The 19541-nt window shown below is 49.6% G+C and overlaps 1 protein-coding gene across 2 annotated transcripts in view; it reads right to left on the reverse strand.

Annotated features, from left to right (window-relative positions):
* LOC147095683 (complement C4-like) overlaps nucleotides 1-19541 on the reverse strand; it is a 623807-nt gene that overhangs the window by 484601 nt on the left and 119665 nt on the right. For both annotated transcript variants that reach the window (XM_085974724.1, XM_085974723.1), the window contains exons 18-21: nucleotides 14270-14384; nucleotides 8439-8509; nucleotides 5231-5370; nucleotides 106-315 (exon numbers count right to left, since the gene is read on the reverse strand). In XM_085974724.1, coding sequence (XP_085830850.1) covers nucleotides 106-315; nucleotides 5231-5370; nucleotides 8439-8509; nucleotides 14270-14384 — 536 coding nt within the window. The remainder of the gene's footprint in view (nucleotides 1-105; nucleotides 316-5230; nucleotides 5371-8438; nucleotides 8510-14269; nucleotides 14385-19541) is intronic.

Here is a 19541-nt window from a genome sequence, read left to right on the forward strand (position 1 = left end):
CGCTCCAGATATCATATTACAACCGCCTGACGCATATAAAGGTGTGTAATGTCATACATGCTTCTCTAGTATGCAGTGCAAGTTCCTAATAAACGTCCTACTCACCATAACTCTCAGATGTTTTAAAACAGCATCACCGTACGTGTTAGTTTTACTGAATGCGATGACGTTGATTGGGACATTCCCAATGACCAATGGGACAACAGCAAATTGAACGGAGGTGGCCGAATTTGCTTTGACAAGGACGGTTCTGGCATTTTCCCTCGAAGTAGCGGGACTGCAGAGGCCCTCTGCTTCCCTCATGTATATGAAGACCTGGGAAAACACAGGTACACAATGTGAAATATAAAACACCCAAAAACAGCCCAAGGTAGAGTGGGCAAGATTACTAAGATAATTCCAATCGAGACTGCAATTGCTCGGGTGCGATATTTAGCCTCATTGAGAACGTGCTGATGAAGAGTACATTCTTAGAGTACTGCGAACAGTTCTAGTCTCCATATTATAAAAAGGATATAAAGGATGGAGAGGGTGCAAAAAGGATTTACTGGAATGATACCAGAACAGAGAGGTTATACCCAGCAGGAAAGATTGAACAGGCTGAAGCTCTTTCCTGTCAAAAAGAGAAGACTGGGGGGGTAACCTGATGACTTTAAAATTATGAAAGGGTTTGATAGGGTATAGATAGAGAAGATGTTTCCACTTGGTGGGCGAGACCAGAAATAGAGGCCATAAATATAATATAGTCACTGATAAATCAAATAAGAAACTCAGGAGAAACTTCTTTACCCAGAGAGTGGTTAGAATGTGGAACTCGTAGTAGTTGAGGCGAATCGCATAGATGCATTCATGAGGAAGCTAGATAAAACACATGAGGGAAAAGGGAATTGAAGGATATGCTGATAGGGTGAGATGAAGAGGGGTGGGAGGAGGCTCGTGTGGAGCATAAACACCGACATAGCCCAGTTGGGCCGAATGGCCTGTTCCTGTGCTGTAAATATTTTGTAATATCTGTAAGCTTTTCTCTGTTCACTACTTCTAGCATGATGCTCGACATGTTCTTTTACAGAACGCAATTACACCAGGATTTCCACAAAGGAAGGCTTTACCGAAGCGTTGCCACATATAGCCAGCGAATATCCAGTAAGGCGATCCAGTGGAACCCTCACTATAAGACTTACGAGTAGGTTCCTAATGAAAGATTTCGAATTACTGTCAATTCAGTAAATTGGTCATTTATCTGTTTCTGGTGGTGGTTCAGGGCTGAGTGTTGGCCAGGAGATCGGGAGAACTCTCTGCTCCACTTCGATTACTGCCATAGGATCTTTATTCCTACAAAGAATGACACTATGGCAATGTTTTGTAGAGCACTATTTAGGCCTCATTTAGATATCTTGCTCCATTTCCGTCACTATGCGAGTAAAGAGGATACATTTCAAATGTCAGGAAGAACAATAAACTGATCACAATGTCAAAGAAAGAGGTCTGAATAAAAAAGATAAAGCTTTTGAATCTAGAAATAAAGGGGTTGTTTTGATAAGGTAAACCGACATTCTTATTTGATAAGCAGAAACATTTATTATGTAAATAGAAATGAGTGTGAAGTACATTTAAACAGATAAAGAATCATAGAATCATACCGGGCAGAAGGAAGCCATTCGGCCCATCGTGCCTATGCCGGCTCTTTGGTAGAGCTATCCAATTAGTCCCACTCCCTTACTCTTTCCACATAACCCTGTAAATGTTCCCTTTTCAAATATTTATCCAATTCCCTTTTGAATGTTTCTATTGAATCTGCTTCCACAGCCCTTTCAGGCAGTGCATTCCAGATCACAACAACTCACTGCGTAAAATAAATTTTTCTCATCTCCCCCTCTGGTTCTTTTCCCAATCACCTGTAACCTCTGTCCTCTGCTTACCGACCCTTCTGTTAGTTTCTCCACATTTACTCTACCAAAACCCTTCATGATTTTGAACACCTCTGTCGAATCTCCCCTTAACCTTCTCTGCTCTAAGGAGAACAACCCCAGCTTCTCCAGTCTCTCAACATAATTAAAGTCCCTCATCCCTGGTACCATTCTAGTAAATCTCCTCTGCCCCCCTCTCCCATATCAGTAATAACTCATCGACTTAAAAAGCAATAAAGGTTTAGAATAATTGTCCAGGCACCACTGAAAAGGACAGATCATAGAGTTGTCCGAAACACATTTGGACGTTACAATTGGAGAGTTAGTGATACAGAAGGATAAGTTTTGATGAGTCAAGTTATATTGCTATTGTTCTGATGCTTGTTTGGGAGTATTACATTAGGGAACTGTGCTGATCGGTGTGGTTTAAATTGGAAACCAGGCACATTGCTCCTTTGCTCCCTTCTCTCTGCTGTTATCTTATCATGCCAGTGTTGGGAATAACAAAGATAGCCGAAAACACATTGAAAGAGCGGGACAAAAAAAACACTTAGAGATGAAGGACAGATTTTCTGCGTGAAATTGTTTTCTCGGAGCCAATAATTTGAATGCATCGGCTGATGGAGTCTGGTGAAATAAACATTGGCCCTGAATTTGTGGTCGGAGGCTTCCCGCGGAGAAATTCCTCCGCTCCGCAAGTAATATGCCCACGTTCCTGGTGGTCCAGGAGGTATGGAGACTCGAGCTCCTGGGCCTCTCTGGGTACCCACGGGTAGAGGCCCACATAGCCCAGGGGCGCAGGCACTTTGTGAGCGCCCCTGGGATCACGTGGGCTAGCCTAACTAATGAAAGAAGGGCATCCCCATTCATGGTTAAGGGGATTCCGTATATACAGAATCGCCATAAGCATGAATGGGAATACCCCCAAAAATACATCTACACATCAAATAATTTTTTTTTAAATTACATGTTTAAAATTAATTAAAATGCCATTTAATTAAATATTTAAAAACAAAAATGTGATTTTTGAAAAATAAATTAAAATGTTTTAACGGGGCGAAAAATAAACTTACCTTGTTGCACAGGGTTTTAAATGTGTAAATGAGTGATAAAATTCTATTTTTAGTTTTTTTTTAACTCTTACGCTGGTAATAGCAGGCCTTACGCAAGCATATGAATTTCACGGGCATTCGCTGGGCAGTAGTTGGGCAAATAGCCAAACTTTCCAGCCCGTGGATGCCCGTTACCCGGGGATGCATTGGATCTCTCAAGAAGATTCTTGACCGATCGCAAGTTCTGGGTTTTCACGCAGGACCTTCGCATGCTAAAACCTGGAACTTGCGCAGCCCCTACAGGCCCATACGCGCCTCGCAAGCGCCCGTAGGGGCTGCAAATTACGGCCCATTATCTATTTCTCAGCTCGTGGCAGCACTTTTTCTTGTTTTTTGATATTTTAATGGTGGCATGAACTGGCTTGAAATTAACAAGAACGCCAATATCATAGAGCCTCACAGCACAGAAGGAGACCATTCAGCCCGTCGTGCCTGTGCTGGCTCTTTGAGAGCTCTCGAATTAGTCCCACTCCCCCTGCTCTTTCCCCATAGCCCTGCAGATTTATCCATCCGTTAACATACTGAGTACTGAAAGTCTATCTGGAGGTGGGAACAAGTAGCACAGGGTGGGATTTCCCTGAAATGAACCCCAGTCTGTTCAGTTTCTCCTGATAGTTACAACCTCTCAGTTCCGGTATCATACTTTTGAATATTTTTAGCACCTTCTATCAGTGCCTCTATATCCTTTATATACAATGGAGACCAGAACTGTGCACAGTGCTCCAAGTGTGGTCTCACCAAGGTATATGGAGACCAGAACTGTTCACAGTGCTCCAAGTGTGGTCTGACCAAAGTATATGGAGACCAGAACTGTGCACAGTACTCCAAGTGTGGTCTGACCAAGGTATATGGGAACCAGAACTGTGCACAGTACTCCAAGTGTGGTCTAACCATGGTATATGGGAACCAGAACTGTGCACAGTACTCCAAGTGTGGTCTAACCAAGGTATATGGAGATCAGAACTGTTCACAGTGCTCCAAGTGTGGTCTAACCAAGGTATATGGGAACCAGAACTGTGCACAGTGCTCCAAGTGTGGTCTAACCAAGGTACATGGGAACCAGAACTGTGCACAGTGCTCCAAGTGTGGTCTAACCAAGGTACATGGGAACCAGAACTGTGCACAGTGATCCAAGTGTGGTCTGACCAAGGTATATGGAGACCAGAACTGTTCACAGTGCTCCAAGTGTGGTCTAACCAAGGTATATGGGAACCAGAACTGTGCACAGTACTCCAAGTGTGGTCTAACCAAGGTATATGGAGACCAGAACTGTGCACAGTACTCCAAGTGTGGTCTGACCAAGGTATATGGAGACCAGAACTGTTCACAGTGCTCCAAGTGTGGTCTAACCAAGGTATATTGAGACCAGAACTGTACACAGTACTCCAAGTGTGGTCTAACCAAGGTATATTGAGACCAGAACTGTACACAGTACTCCAAGTGTGGTCTAACCAAGGTATATGGAGACCAGAACTGTGCACAGTACTCCAAATGTGGTCTAACCAAGGTTTGATAGAAGTTAATATAACTTCCCTGCTTTTTCAATTCTATACCTCTAGAAATGAACCCCAGTGCTTTGTTTGCATTTTCCTGACCTTGTTAACATGCATCACTACTTTTCATGATGTTTGACCATGTTTATGAGTTTGCGAGAAATACGGAACATAAATCTTTATATTGCCACTGCCTAAAGTGGTCAGAGGAATCCTTATCATCTGAGATAGGAGATAACCAATGGATAACCATAAGGATACAGAAGAACATAAGAAATAGGAGCAGGAGTCGGCCATACGGCCCCTCGAGCCTGCTCTGCCATTCAATAAGATCATGGCTGATCATCAACCTCAACTCCACTTTCCTGCCCTATCCCCATATCCCTTGATTCCCCTAGAGTCCAAAAATCTATCAATCTCAGTCTTGAATATGCTCAACTGAGCATCCATGGCCCTCTGGGGTAGAGAATTCCAAAGATTCACAACCCTTCGAGTGAATAAACTTTTCCTCATCTCAGTCTTAAATGGCCGACCCCTTATTCTGAGACTGTGAGTCCTGGTTCTAGACTTCCAAGTTACAATGGACATAAGCAGTGTACATGAGCATATATGCACTGAGATTCAGCAATATGCCTCCTGCATACATACCGCGTGCCATTACCCTTTGATACAGGGGACCAAGCGAGTGAAGTAAGTGACTTCGAGCTCGTTGTCTTACCTCTAGGTCTTGGGCCAGGTAATTGTACAAGATTACTCTCACATCCAGCTGCTCGTGCCTTTTGACAGAATAAGGTAACCTCATGGATATAAAAAATGGCCTGAACACTTTCATCTTCTTGGGTTCCGCGACACAGAATCCTTAATGTCAAACATCGAGAAAATGGTTAGGTTTGTTTTTTTCCATCAATAAAATCGTTTCACTCTTTCATTAAATTCGGTATTTATTTATCTTTCTCCACATTAGATGATAAGATCCGAGTGTTTAATACTCACCTTATATGTATTGACCTATTTTGTTAAGGGCTATTGGGCGTGAAATTCGGTTATGCCCCGTTTGGGGGCGGGAACCGAGTTAAGGCTGGACATTTAGCGCCCGACGTGGAAGTACCTCCCCGGCCATTAAATTCGGCTTACCGCCCCGCACAGGAAGCGGAGCGCAATGTCGGGCGCTTCATTTCCTGGTGTCGGAGCGCGATTGGCAATGCTCAGCGGAGGCTCCGTGGAGCGCTGCCGCATTTCAGCGGCCTTCCCCTTCAGTTAAAGGGGAGGGCCGCTGCGCACTTTGCAGGGCCTGCAAAGGCCCGCACTCGGACACCAGGGCGGCGTGGTGTCGGGCTGCGCGATGGTGGCCAGGACCACGCCACGGCCCACCACGCAGGGCCGACCTGGAGGTGGGCCAAAAAAAGAAAATGGCGGCGCGGGTCGCACCTCCCCTTTAACTACCGCCCCGCAAGCGGAGGTTGGCCCGGCTCGCGAACCGCGAGGCTGGCGCTGACAACGCCCGTGGCAGCCGCGTGGGGCACAGCCAAATTTCTGCCGCGGGATGGTGAGGGACCGCAGCAGGTCGTTAAAGGGTCACGGTGCACGCCGATGTTGTCATCGGCGGGGGCGCAGCGGGCTGGAGCACGACCGGCTTTTGGGTAGCACCTCAACAACGCCCCACCGAATTTCTCGGGAGGCGCTATTTTCGCCCCCCCCCCCTCCCCCGCCGCGATAAGCCCTTTGCACCCCCTGGAGGCACTGACCGCAGGTGGAAAGGAGCCAAATTTTATTATTACTAATAATGGCTGGACACCATCACCACAAATATTACAGCAACACCCACACCAAATATCAAAAACACTTTTAATATCAAAACGAACGAAATAGCAAGCTATAATAATTCAAGTCTTCCTCCCTTGATCGTGGTGAAGGAAATGCAGTATATAATTTGCAAAAACGTCAAATCTCCTCATTCTTCCACTACGTAAAACTTTCTTCCCATAGCTCCCCAGTGGTTTTGCGAAAGATCATAATTAGCTCCATTTGCCTGGTGATGACTTTTGAGTACAAACCATATTTTACCTCATACCCCAGACCACTCTTTCTAAAATGGACTTTTCAGTGTTTGTTTTGGTTATTGATCGACGTGGTTTTCATTTCCAGTTTTTAAAATAGTGGGCCAGAAATTCGGGTCGGAGGCTTCCCGCGGGTGCAAGCCCCCGACCTGCACTTACCTAGCGCGCCGGCCGTTGTGCTGTGGGCCCCCGTGGGATTCCGATCCTGGGCCTCCCCCAACTGCCGGCGCGCAGTGCTTGCGTATCCCAGTGGCGCAGTTAGTTCGAAGCGTCCCCTGGGATCACATGGGCCATGAAGAGCCAATCGTAGCAGGGAATCTCCATTCATAAATTTGACAGGAAGACCTGTCAAATCTATGAATAGAGATCGACCCCAAAACCTAGCTAAAACTTCAAATACATTTTTTTTTTAAATCACATTTTTAAAATAACTATAAATGACATAAAATAACTATTTTAAACAATAATTTAAATTTTTGAAAAAATTAATTACAGTTTCTAACGGGGCTAAAAATAAACTTACCTTTCTTTAAAGTATTTAAAAATAATAAACCTGTGGAAAAAATGATTTAATTTTCCTTAATTCACCACCTACCTTGTTAAAAGCAGGCCTTGTGACTGCTTTTTAAACACGCAGCTGCTGGAGACTTACCCTCCCGGAGAAACCTGCAAAAAAATCGGAAGTTCCAGGCGTACGCGCTGCCTCTCCGGCGCACGCGTTCGACCTGTGAACCCCTTCCTTCAAGGGAACGGAAGTTCCGGTTTCCAGCACATGCACAGTGCATGCATGAAACCGGCACTTTCATTGGCCCTACGCGTGAGTACACAGTGCGTACTCACCCGTGGGGACCCGAATTTCTGGCCCAATTTTATCCTATTTCACATTTCTAGTAGTCAAGGTCATTTATATATAGGGATAGAAATTTGCCTCAGGCGGGAGATTTGAGCGAGCCGTATCCCATTGGACGCCTGTATTACAGCCGCTTAATACTCAGTTCTATCAAGGGCAATGGGTTTGAATCCCGCCAGATTTGTGCTACCGCCCAAGATGATCTTTCACCTCACCCCCCACTCCACAGTACAAAGAATTACATCTAGCCGACAGCACAGGAACGGGCCATTCGGCCCAACTGGTCCGTGCCGGTGTTGATGCACCCTTCTTCATCTCACCCCATCAACATCTTGTAACAAAATACATTTTGGGTGCTGTTTAAGGAAAAGAAAGAAAGACTTGCATTTATATAGCACCTTTCACAACCACCGGACGTCTCAAAGCACTTTACAACCAATAAAGTACTTTTTAGAGTGTAGTCACTGTTGTAATGTGGGAAACGTGGCAGCCAATTTGCACACAGCAAGCTCCCACAAACAGCAATGTGATAATGACCCAGGTAAGCTATTTCTTGTTATGTTGATTGAGGGATAAATATTGGCCCCAGGACACCGGGGATAACTCCCTGCTCTTCTTCGAAATAGTGGCCGTGGGGTATTTTACGTCCACCCGAGAGAGAGAGCAGACGGGACCTCGATTTAACGTCTCATCCGAAAGACAGCACGTCCGACAATGCAGCCCTCCCTCAGCACTGCACTGGGGGTGTCAGCCTAGATTTTTATGTGCTGAAGTCCCTGGAGTGGAAGAATTGCAATGGCCCCTATTTCAACCAATATTTCTCGGCCTATAAACATTTTCCACTATTTCTAAAAGAATTTCTAATTTTGCGAAGAAATGCTGATCAGAAGAAGTATTCGTAAAAAGCATTTGCGATGTCCCAACGTACGGCAACAGCACGCTGAATTATGTTGCAATAAGAAGTCTATAAACCAGCCATCATACATGTCTTCATCAATATTCAATTGAAGAAACGTTACCTTTACTCGCAAACATGGCAACCGCCTGAACTTCCCAAGTGGTTATGGAGTCGGGAATGTAATTTTTTATCCTGAAAAATAAATTGGGGAGCAAAAAGAAAAGCAATTAAATTAAATTCAAAACAGTATTGTGTCCAGTTCTGGTCACCACACTTTAGGAAGGATGTGAAGGCCCTCAAGAGGGTGCAGAGGAGATTTACCAGAATGGTTCTGGGGATGGGGGATCTTAGCTACAAGGACAGGTTGGAGAAGCTGGATTTGTTTTCATTAGAGCAAAGGAGGTTGAGGGGTGATTTGATAGAGGTGTACAAGATTATGACGGGTTTGGATAGGCTAGACGGGGAAAGGCTGTTCCCACTAGTTGATGGTACAAGGACTAAGGGACACAGATTAAGGTTTTGCGCAAGAGATACAGGGGGGATGTGAGGAAAAACCTTTTTATGCAGCGAGTGGTGATGGCCTGGAACTCGCTGCTGACGGAAGTGGTGGAAGCGGAGACACTCAGGGCCAGAAATTCCAGAACGGGGCTTGCAGCGCGTGCAAGCCCCGTATTTGCACTTACCCCGCGCTCCTGCCGATCAGCTCCAGGGACGCCTGCACTTCCAGAAACTGAAACAAGAATCCCGGGCAGCGTATGACGTCACGCCGCCCAGGAGTGCAGCCATCGCGGACCCAGGAGCGTGCAGTGTAAGTGAGACACGCCCCTTGAGGTCTCAGTTTCACTGGACACGCCCCCAATGTTTCTGTCAAGCTGCTTTGCTTTTTTACATGCAAAGCAGCAGTTTAAATAGGTTTTTGGAAGTTTTTTCAAGATTTTGGTAACTTTTATAAAAAATTTTAAATGTTTACATTATTTTGAGTAATCTGAAGTAGTTTTAAAGAGAATTAAAGCAATTTAAAGACTTTTAAAAGCCCTAAAAGAATTTTTTAAATTCCATTTATTTATTTAGCAATGTCGTCGTCATACGTGTCTTCACACTGTTCCCTTTGGGGAACTGTATGAAGTGGTGGAAGGATTTATGGCCGTGATTAACGCTCATTCCGTGACCGTAACCATCTTTGAACCAGCCATTAGGGCGGTTAGTCCTATGGCGGGAGGGTTTTACGGGCTCCCACAAGCTATACAAGGAGGGGGGGCCACCCACACCCACGGACGCAAATATCCCACTGGATGTCAACCCAGAATTTAGAGCCGGAGCTCCGACTCCACTTGCCGGGACTGTCTGGAGCGGGGTTCGAAACCCTACCCTGATCTGGCCCAGCGGCGGGGATCCTACCGCTATGACAAAGGCCCAATCCGATTAGCAACGTGAAATGGCAGCATAGGGCTCCAGTCACGGGGAGGGAAAAGGCGCAGGAAACGTATGGGTGTCACCTTTTGTGCGGAGTGGGCCTTTTGCGTAGCAGTAAGCATCCCCTCCGCTGGGCCAGAAGGAGTAGGGTTTTGAACCCCACTCCAGACAGTCCCGGCAAGTGGAGTCGGAGCTCCAACTTTAAATTCTGGGTGGACATCCAGCGGGATACTTGCGTCCTTGGGTGTTGGTGGCCCCCCCCGCCTCAGATGGGTTGTGGGAGCCCGTAAAACCCTCCCGCCATAGGACTAACCACCCTAATGGCTGGTTCAAAGATGGTTACGGTCACGGAATGAGCGTTAATCACGGCCATAAATCCTTCCACCACTTCATACAGTTCCCCAAAGGGAACAGTGTGAGGATACGTCCGATGATGACCTCTTGCGCAATGCACCTCCTTGGACCCTCAGTCGCAGATGCGAGGGGGCAAGTCGTGCAAGTGTTAAATTTTTTATTTTATTGACATGTAAAATGTTGGCCCAATAATTCCCTTCCAAATGCGCTAGTACGGTCGGGGTACTTACGCATCTGGCCGGATGAAATGCCGGTTTTCAGCATGCACAGTGCATGTGGGGAAAACCGGCATTTCCTGTCCTCTGAACGAAGGGGTTCAGAGGCAGAACGCGTGCGACTGCACAGGCAGCACGTGCGCAGTATAATTCGCCGCTTTCATTAATGCTTTCAGTGAGGTCCAGTCATTACAACTTACACATGAAAAAAGCATGGGTACAGTTGCTACAGAGGCTGCGGAGGAAGATATTTCTTATCGTGGAGCTTCTGAAAGTATGTATGTCTGTATATATTCCTTTGCGTGTTATGTATATATTCCTTTACTTATGTGTATGAATGTATTATTTAATTATGACTTTCAGAGAAAGTAACTTATTGGAAAATCATAATTAAAAACATACATTCATAGTAAAGGAATATAAAACATACATACATATACGTAAAGGAATATATGTGGACATACATACATAACTCATTCTCACATTCCATTCACACAGCCACAATTGCTCCTTCTACCTACCGTTCTGAAAACCCTTTAAAAAAAAAAAAATTTTAACTTTAAAACTTACTTAAAATTTCTTAAAATAACTTCCCTCCCTTTCCCAAACAAAAATATTGCATTTCAAAAGCTCCACGATAAAATATATCTTCCTCCGCAGCCAATGAACCACTTTACACTTGCTTTTTTTCAGTGTAACTTCTAAGGACTTAACCTCACGGATTTCATGAATGAAATCCACGAAGTCCACTGCGCAAGCGCTGCCTGTGCAGTCGCACGCGCTCGAGGTCTGGAAATGCCGGCATTCCCCGCATGTGCTGTTCATGCTGAATGCTGGCATTTCCAACGGTCAGAAGCGTGAGTAAGCCGACCGTACTCACGCTTCTGGCCTGGAATTTCTGGCCCTCAGTGTTTTCAAGGGGAGACTGGATAGGCACTTGAGGGAAATAAACTTGCAGGGCTACGGGGATAGAGTGGGGGAATGGGACTGACTGGATTGCTCTACAGAGAGCCAGCACGGACTCGATGGGCCGAATGGCCTCCTTCTGTGCCGTTATGATTCTGTGACTCTATATCTCTATGACAACACTGCAGAAATCGGAATGGAAATTCACCTTGGGCAGCAGCGCAGTGCAAGCGTTATCGAATCGGCCGCCGTTTATACATCTGGTCTGATATTCAGTCCCACTGAGTGTAATGCATCTGATTATTGGACGGGGCGTATAACAGGCAGACCGTCCAAAAACGCCTGTTTTGTGCGACCGCCCAAGAGAAAGGCCCAGGAAGCACAGCTATCTCCCTGAATATACCATGTCCACAGATAAAATGTGACTTGGAGGTAAAATTGGAGATGGGCGAGGACACAAAAACAGGCAGAATCACTGTTGCCAATCGTTATAACCACACGCCCGAGATTCAGTTTAATCGAAGTCAACGGGACTGAATATTGGGTGGGACGTATCACAGGAGGTCGATGAGATTTCACCTGTTTTACATCCCCAGCCCATGTCCAGTTTCACCCCATTGAGTGTGTTGATCACTGGAGCCGAGCTCCATCGTTTCCCTGCACTTTCTAACAGAGACCATGAGGTAACTGACGTAAGAAAACTACTAGGCACTTGGTCTGAGTATTAAACGAGGCTTTAATCAACTGTTTTTCAACATGGAGATCTAGTTGTGTCCTTCACTAGTTCCTGTTAAAGAATGTCCTGAGTAAGCTGGGCCCATGCCCGAGTATTTATACTCTCCCTGGACAGCGCCACCAGCAGGCCGCCCAGTATTATTTCATAAGTCATTCCCACATGAATGACAAGATTCATGTCAGCAACCACCAGGGGTGTGGACACTGGCTGATCGTCACCTCCATAGGACATGAGAGCATAGACCCATGACAGCACTCCTTGCCAACCCACTGCAATACGATGACTTAACAGAGGCCGGGAATACCAGCTGAAACTTCCTATTCTGTGTGGTTCAGTTATTTAGCTTCACTTGAGGCTGCTCATCTTTAACGAGGACGGGACATGAGATTTATTTTAAGACAATGATCCATAGATATTTGGTCGGTTACATTGAAGTTATACTTTATTCAGTTTCCTTTGTGTAGCATCTTCCCAACTTTAAATCATAGAATCATAGAATAGTACAGCACAGAGGGAGGCCATTCGGCCCATCGAGTCTGCACCGGCCCTTTCCAAGAGCAATCCAGTTAGTCCCACACGCCCACTCTTTCTCCATATCTCTGCAATATTTACTCCTTCAAGTTTTTATCCGATTCCCTTTTGAAGGCTACTATTGAATCTGTATCCACCGCCCCAACAGGCAATGCATTCCAAATCCTAATCACTCGTTGCATAAAAAGGTTTTCCTCATGTCACCTCCGGTTCTTTTGCCAATCACCTTAAATCCGTGTCCTCTGGTTCTCGACCATTCCACCAATGGGAACAGTTTCTCTCTATCTACTCTGCCCAGACCCCTCATGATTTTGAACACCTCTATCAAATCTCCTCTTAGCCTTCTCTGCTCCAAGGAGAACAACCCCAGCTTCTCCAGTCTATCCACGTAACTGCAATCCCTCATCCCTGGAACCATTCTAGTAAATCTCTTCTGTACCCTCTCCAAAGCCTTCACATCCTTCCTAAAGTGTGGTGCCCAGAATTGGACAAAATACTTAGATTGGGCCAAACTAGTGGTTTATATAGGTTTAGCATAACTTCCTGACTTCTGCAATGCAATGCTTGCCTTGGGGTGACTCTGCGGTGAATACTTTTTTTATTCGTTTATGGGATGTGGGCATCGCTGGCAAGGCCAGCATTTATTGCCCATCCATAACTGCCCTTGAGAAGGTGGTGGTGAGCCGCCTTCTTGAACCGCTGCAGTCCGTGTGGTGAAGGTGCTCCCACAGTGCTGTTGGGTAGGGAGTTCCAGGATTTTGACCCAGCGACGATGAAGGATCGGCGATATACTTCTAAGTCAGGATGGTGTGTGACTTGGAGGGGAACTTGGGGGTGGTGGTGTTCCCATATGTCTGCTGCCCTTGTCCTTCTAGGTGGTGGAGGTCGTGGGTTTGGGAGGTGCTGCCCGAAGAAGCCTTGGTGAGTTGCTGCAGTGCATCTTGTAGATGGTACACACTGCAGCCACGGTGCGCCGGTGGTGGAGGGAGTGAATGTTTAAGGTAGTGGATGGGGTGCCAATCAAGCGGGTTGCTTTGTCCTGGATGGTGTCGAGCTTCTTGAGTGTTGTTGGAGCTGCACTCATCCAGGGAAATGGAGAGTATTCCATAACACTCCTTACTTGTGCCTTGTAGATGGTGAGAAAGGCTTTGGGGAGTCAGGAGGTGAGACACTCGCCGCAGAATACCTAGCCTCTGACCTGCTCTTGTAGCCACAGTATTTACGTGGCTGGTCCAGTTAAGTTCCTGGTCAATGGTGACCCTCCGCGATGTGGATGGTGGGGGATTCGGTGATGGTAATGGCGTTGAATGTCAAGGGGTGGTGGTTAGACTCTCGCTTGTTGGAGATAGTCATTGCCTGGCACATGTATGGCACGAATGTTACCTGCCACTTATCAGCCCAAGCCTGAATGTCGTCCAGGTCATGCTACATGCGGGCACTGACTGCTTCATTTTCTGAGGAGTTATGAATGGAACTGAACACTGTGCAATCATCAGCAAACGTCCCCATTTCTGACCTTTTGATGGAGGGAAGGTCATTGATGAAGCAGCTGAAGATGGTTGGGCCTAGGATTGATGTGAACCCTGAATTTGCTCACTTCTTGCAATAAATGCCGCGTGCCTATTATTCCTTCTAAATCTCTCTCCCATGTGTCACACATATATTACCCGCATTCCTATTTAGCGACGTACATATGTAGCGATTTATGCTCACAATGCTGTCAGTGACTGCAAGTTTTGCCTTTTATGTAAAGCCGGCTACATTTGCTGCAAGTGCAATCTCGTGAGACCATCTTACTTGTGATCCCCCTCGCTTGAGACCTCAAATGTTTTCCACAACCAGCTCTGCGGAAACTGGCTGCGAACGTGGATGGAGGTTTCATCTAAAAATTCCTCATCGACTTCCACAGCAGCTGGGGAAAGGCAAGAAAACAGTTCAGTGTCCATATCAGCCCTGATACAAATTGACTTCACGCCCACTCATCTCCCTGTGAGAAGTGAAAGAGCAACCAAATGAAAAATGTCTGGGGTAGATATCCGTCTTGTGCTCGCTGACCTACATTGGCACCAGTTTGAGCAGCGCCTCGATTTTAAAATTCTCATTCCTGTTTTCAAATCCCCCCATGGCCCTCGCCCCCTCCCCATCTCTGTAATCTCCTCCAGCCCCACAACCTCCCGAGATCTCAGCGTTGCTCCAAATCTGGCCTCTTGAGCATCCCTGATTATAATTGCTCCACCATTGGTGGCTGTGCCTTCAGCTGCCTGGGCTCTAAGCTCTGGAATTCCCTCCCTAAACCTCTCTGTCTCTCTACCTCTCTCTCCTCCTTTAAGACACTCCTTAAAACCTACCTCTTTGACCAAGCTTTTGGTCACCTGCCCTAATATTGAATTATGTAGCTCAATGTCAAATTCTGTTTGATAATTGCTCCTGTGAAGCGTCTTGGGTCGTTTTACTACACTAAAGGTGCTGTATAAATACAATTTATTGTTGTTGGTATCCTCGGCTACCTGTTATATGCCCCACATATTACTCTGTTCTACTTACATGTAAATATTATATAGAATCTGCAGCACTGAAACAGGCCATCTGGGCCAACAATGCCAGTGTTTATGTTCCACACGAGCCTCCTCCTACCTTTCTTCATCCAACCATAACCTTTCCACACAAGCCAGCTGTTGTGTACCTGCACAGTTAACGGCTGGACATCACAGAAGCAGATAGGCAAGACACTTCTGGCTCCACCCTCTCCCCCAACACCACCGCCCACCACCCCCCCGCTCCCCCCCCCCGCAGTTTGGTCAATCTTATGCAGGTATTTTTTTTAAGTTAAGGAAACAGTCCCATTATACAAAAATTTGCACTTTTCTCTCTAATAGTGTTCCCTTTACCAGATGCACAAATGTGTTGGAGACAGGCAGCCTGTCTCCGTGAATTCCAACATCACACGTTAAACGTACCCCTGCCCCTCCATTCAGCCTGATTCTGTCCCCTTTCTCTGCACCGTTTCAATCTCACTCGGGTCTTTAACAGGGACATCCCTCTTTCCATTATGTTTGGGATGGGCACTGATCAATTCGTGTTGGGGAAACAGCATTGCAGAAATAAAAGCAAAATACTGCGGATGCTGGAAATCTGAAATCTCAACGGCTAACCTCTGCCCCTATTTATTTTCACCTGGCAGCTGTTGATGATCTGCCATTCCCATTTACACCTCTTCTAGACTCATCTTTTGTTTCTTTACTTGTCCCGGTACCATCTCCCTTTGCCTTGCACCATCAAACCTTTTATCATTTATTCTCTCCTGCCTTCGGTCCTAGCACAGACTTTCCCTTTTGTTCTTTCCTCCCCTCCCCCCATTCCCTGCCCCTACATTTGCTTAAAATCTGTTACATCTCTAACATTTTCCAGTTCTGATGAAAGATCATCGAGCTGAAACGTTAACTCTGTTTCTCTCTCCACAGAGGCTGCCTGACTTGCTGAGTATTTCCAGCATTTTCTGTTTTCATTGCAGAAGCAAAAGCAGCACTGTGCATCAATGTTGAAGGCAATGGAACTGAAAATAGAATCATAGAATGGTTACAGCACAGGAGGCGGCCATTTGGCCTGTCAAGCCCATGCCGGCAAGAGTACTTCAGCTAGTCTCACTCCCCCGCCATTTCCCCGTAGCCCTGCAAATTTCTTTCTTTCAGGTACTTATCCAACTCCCTTTTGAAAGCCGTGATTGAGTCTGCTTCCACCATTGTTTCAGGCCATGCATTCCAGATCCTAACCACTCGCTGCGTAAAGAAGTTTTTCCTCATGTCATCTTTGGATCTTTTGCCAATCACCTTAAATCTGTGTCCTCTGGTTCTCGATCCTACGGTCAATGGGAACAGTTTCTCTCTATCTACTCCATCCAGACACCTCATGATTTTGAACACCTCTATCAAATCTCCTCTCAACCTTCTAATCATAATCATAATAATCATAATCATAATCAACTTTATTGTCGTTGTTAGTGCACAAGTGCAGTACAACGAAATGTAGGCTCTAAGGAGAACAAACCCAGCTTCTCCAGTCTATCAACGCAACTGAAGTCCCTTATTCCTGGAACCACCCTGCAAATCCTCTCCACACCCTCTCCAAGGCCCCCACATCCTTCTCAAAGTGCGATGCCCAGAACTGGACACAACACTCCAGTCGAAGCCGAACCAGTGTTCTACAAAGGTTCATCATAACTTCCTTGCCTTTGCATCCCATGCCTCCACCTATGAAGCCCAGGATCCCGTATGCTCTTCCAACCACCTTCTCAAACTGCCCTGCCACCCCACCCCCCCCCAATGACCCGTGCACATATACCCCCCAGATTTCGGTCGGGGCATGTATCAGGTGGTGAATACGCTACCGCCAGCTTAGTGCAACAGCTCAAGTCGAATATCTACCCCTCCGACTGGTGAAGGAAGGTAAGTGTCTGCTCGACAGCTAAAGTTAACAGCGGCACCTCTGCACGCCCAGAGGACTGCTCGGTGAGTCCCACAAAATCCACAGCTTGCTGCTCACATTCACGCCTGAATCATGCCCTTGCTGGCGAGGCAACGGCAGCTTGGGATGGACACCACTCAGAGTCAGCGTGGTGAAACTGGGCACGGGCAGGGGGCGCACAACGCATGTATCACATTGGTTGCCCGCGGTACGTCCGCCAGCTTCAATAGAACTATCGGCCGGGTGTCATAACAGGCGGCAAAAGACATCCTGCCTGTTTTGCCCCCCCGCCACTGCCCACGTCCCCCCCACTGCCCACATCCCCCCACTGCCCACATCCCCCCACTGCCCATGCCCCCCACTGCCCACATCCCCCCCACTGCCCACATCCTCCCCCACTGCCCACATCCCCCCACTGCCCACATCCCCACTGCCCACATCCCCCCACTGCCCATGCCCCCCCACTGCCCACGCCCCCCCACTGCCCACATCCCCCACTGCCCATGCCCCCCCACTGCCCACGCCCCCCCACTGCCCACATCCCCCCACTGCCCATGCCCCCCACTGCCCACATCCTCCCACTACCCACATCCTCCCCCCCACTGCCCACGTCCCCCCCACTGCCCACATCCTCCCCCACTGCCCACGTCCGCCCACTGCCCACGCCCCCCCCACTGCCCACATCCTCCCCCACTGCCCTCATCCCCCCACTGCCCACGTCCCCCCCACTGCCCACGTCCCCCCCACTGCCCACGCCCCCCCCACTGCCCACATCCTCCCCCACTGCCCACATCCCCCCACTGCCCACGTCCCCCCCACTGCCCACATCCTCCCCCACTGCCCACGCCCCCCCACTGCCCACATCCCCCCACTGCCCACATCCCCCCACTGCCCACGCCCCCACTGCCCACATCCCCCCACTGCCCACATCCCCCCACTGCCCACGTCCCCCCCACTGCCCACGTCCCCCCCACTGACCACGCCCCCCCACTGCCCACATCCTCCCCCACTGCCCACGCCCCCCCACTGCCCACATCCCCCCACTGCCCACGCCCCCCCACTGCACACGCCCCCCCACTGACCACGCCCCCCCCACTGCCCACGTCCCCCCCACTGACCACGCCCACCCCACTGCCCACATCCTCCCCCACTGCCCACGCCCCCCCACTGCCCACATCCCCCACTGACCACGCCCCCCCCACTGCCCACATCCTCCCCCACTGCCCACGCCCCCCCACTGCCCACATCCCCCCACTGACCACGCCCCCCCCACTGCCCACATCCTCCCCCACTGCCCACGCCCCCCCACTGCCCACATCCCCCCACTGACCACGCCCCCCCCACTGCCCACATCCTCCCCCACTGCCCACGTCCCCCCCACTGCCCACGTCCCCCCCACTGACCACGCCCCCCCCACTGCCCACATCCTCCCCCACTGCCCACGCCCCCCCACTGCCCACATCACCCCACTGCCCACATCCCCCCACTGCCCACGCCCCCCCACTGCCCACGTCCCCCCCACTGACCACGCCCCCCCACTGCCCACATCCTCCCCCACTGCCCACGCCCCCCCACTGCCCACATCCCCCCACTGCCCACGCCCCCCACTGCCCACATCCCCCCACTGCCCACATCCCCCCACTGCCCGCGTCCCCCCCACTGCCCACATCCCCCCCACTGCCCACGTCCCCCCCACTGCCCACATCCCCCCCACTGCCCACATTCCCCCCAAATACCCACGCCCCCACCACTGCCCACGCCCCCCCACTGCACACGCCCCCCCACTGCCCACATCCCCCACTGCCCACGCCCCCCACTGCCCACATCCCCCCACTGCCCACGTCCCCCCACTGCCCACGTCCCCCCCACTGCCCACACCCCCCCACTGCCCACATCCTCCCCCACTACCCACGCCCCCACCACTGCCCACGCCCCCCCACTGCCCACGTCCCCCCACTGCCCACGTCCCCCCCACTGCCCACACCCCCCCACTGCCCACATCCTCCCCCACTGCCCACGTCCAGACCCCCCACTGCCCACATCCCCCCCACTGCCCACATCCTCCCCCACTGCCCACGTCCAGACCCCCCACTGCCCACATCCCCCCCCACTGCCCACATCCCCCCCCACTGCCCACATCCCCCCCCACTGCCCACATCCTCCCCCACTGCCCACATCCCCCCCCCACTGCCCACATCCCCCCCCCACTGCCCACGTCCTCCCCACTGCCCACATCCCCCCCACTGCCCACATCCCCCCCACTGCCCACATCCCCCCCCCACTGCCCACATCCCCCCCCACTGCCCACATCCTCCCCCACTGCCCACATCCTCCCCCCACTGCCCACATCCCCCCCCCACTGCCCACATCCCCCCCCCACTGCCCACATCCCCCCCCCACTGCCCACATCCCCCCCCCCACTGCCCACATCCTCCCCCACTGCCCACATCCTCCCCCACTGCCCACATCCCCCCCCACTGCCCACATCCTCCCCCACTGCCCACATCCTCCCCCACAGCCCACATCCTCCCCCACTGCCCACATCCTCCCCCACTGCCCACATCCTCCCCCACTGCCCACATCCTCCCCCACTGCCCACATCCCCCCC

This window comes from Somniosus microcephalus, unplaced genomic scaffold (assembly GCF_052327205.1).
Source record: "Somniosus microcephalus isolate GS21.2 unplaced genomic scaffold, FLI_Smic_1.0 unresolved_chr1, whole genome shotgun sequence".
Classification (NCBI taxonomy): Eukaryota; Metazoa; Chordata; class Chondrichthyes; order Squaliformes; family Somniosidae; genus Somniosus; species Somniosus microcephalus.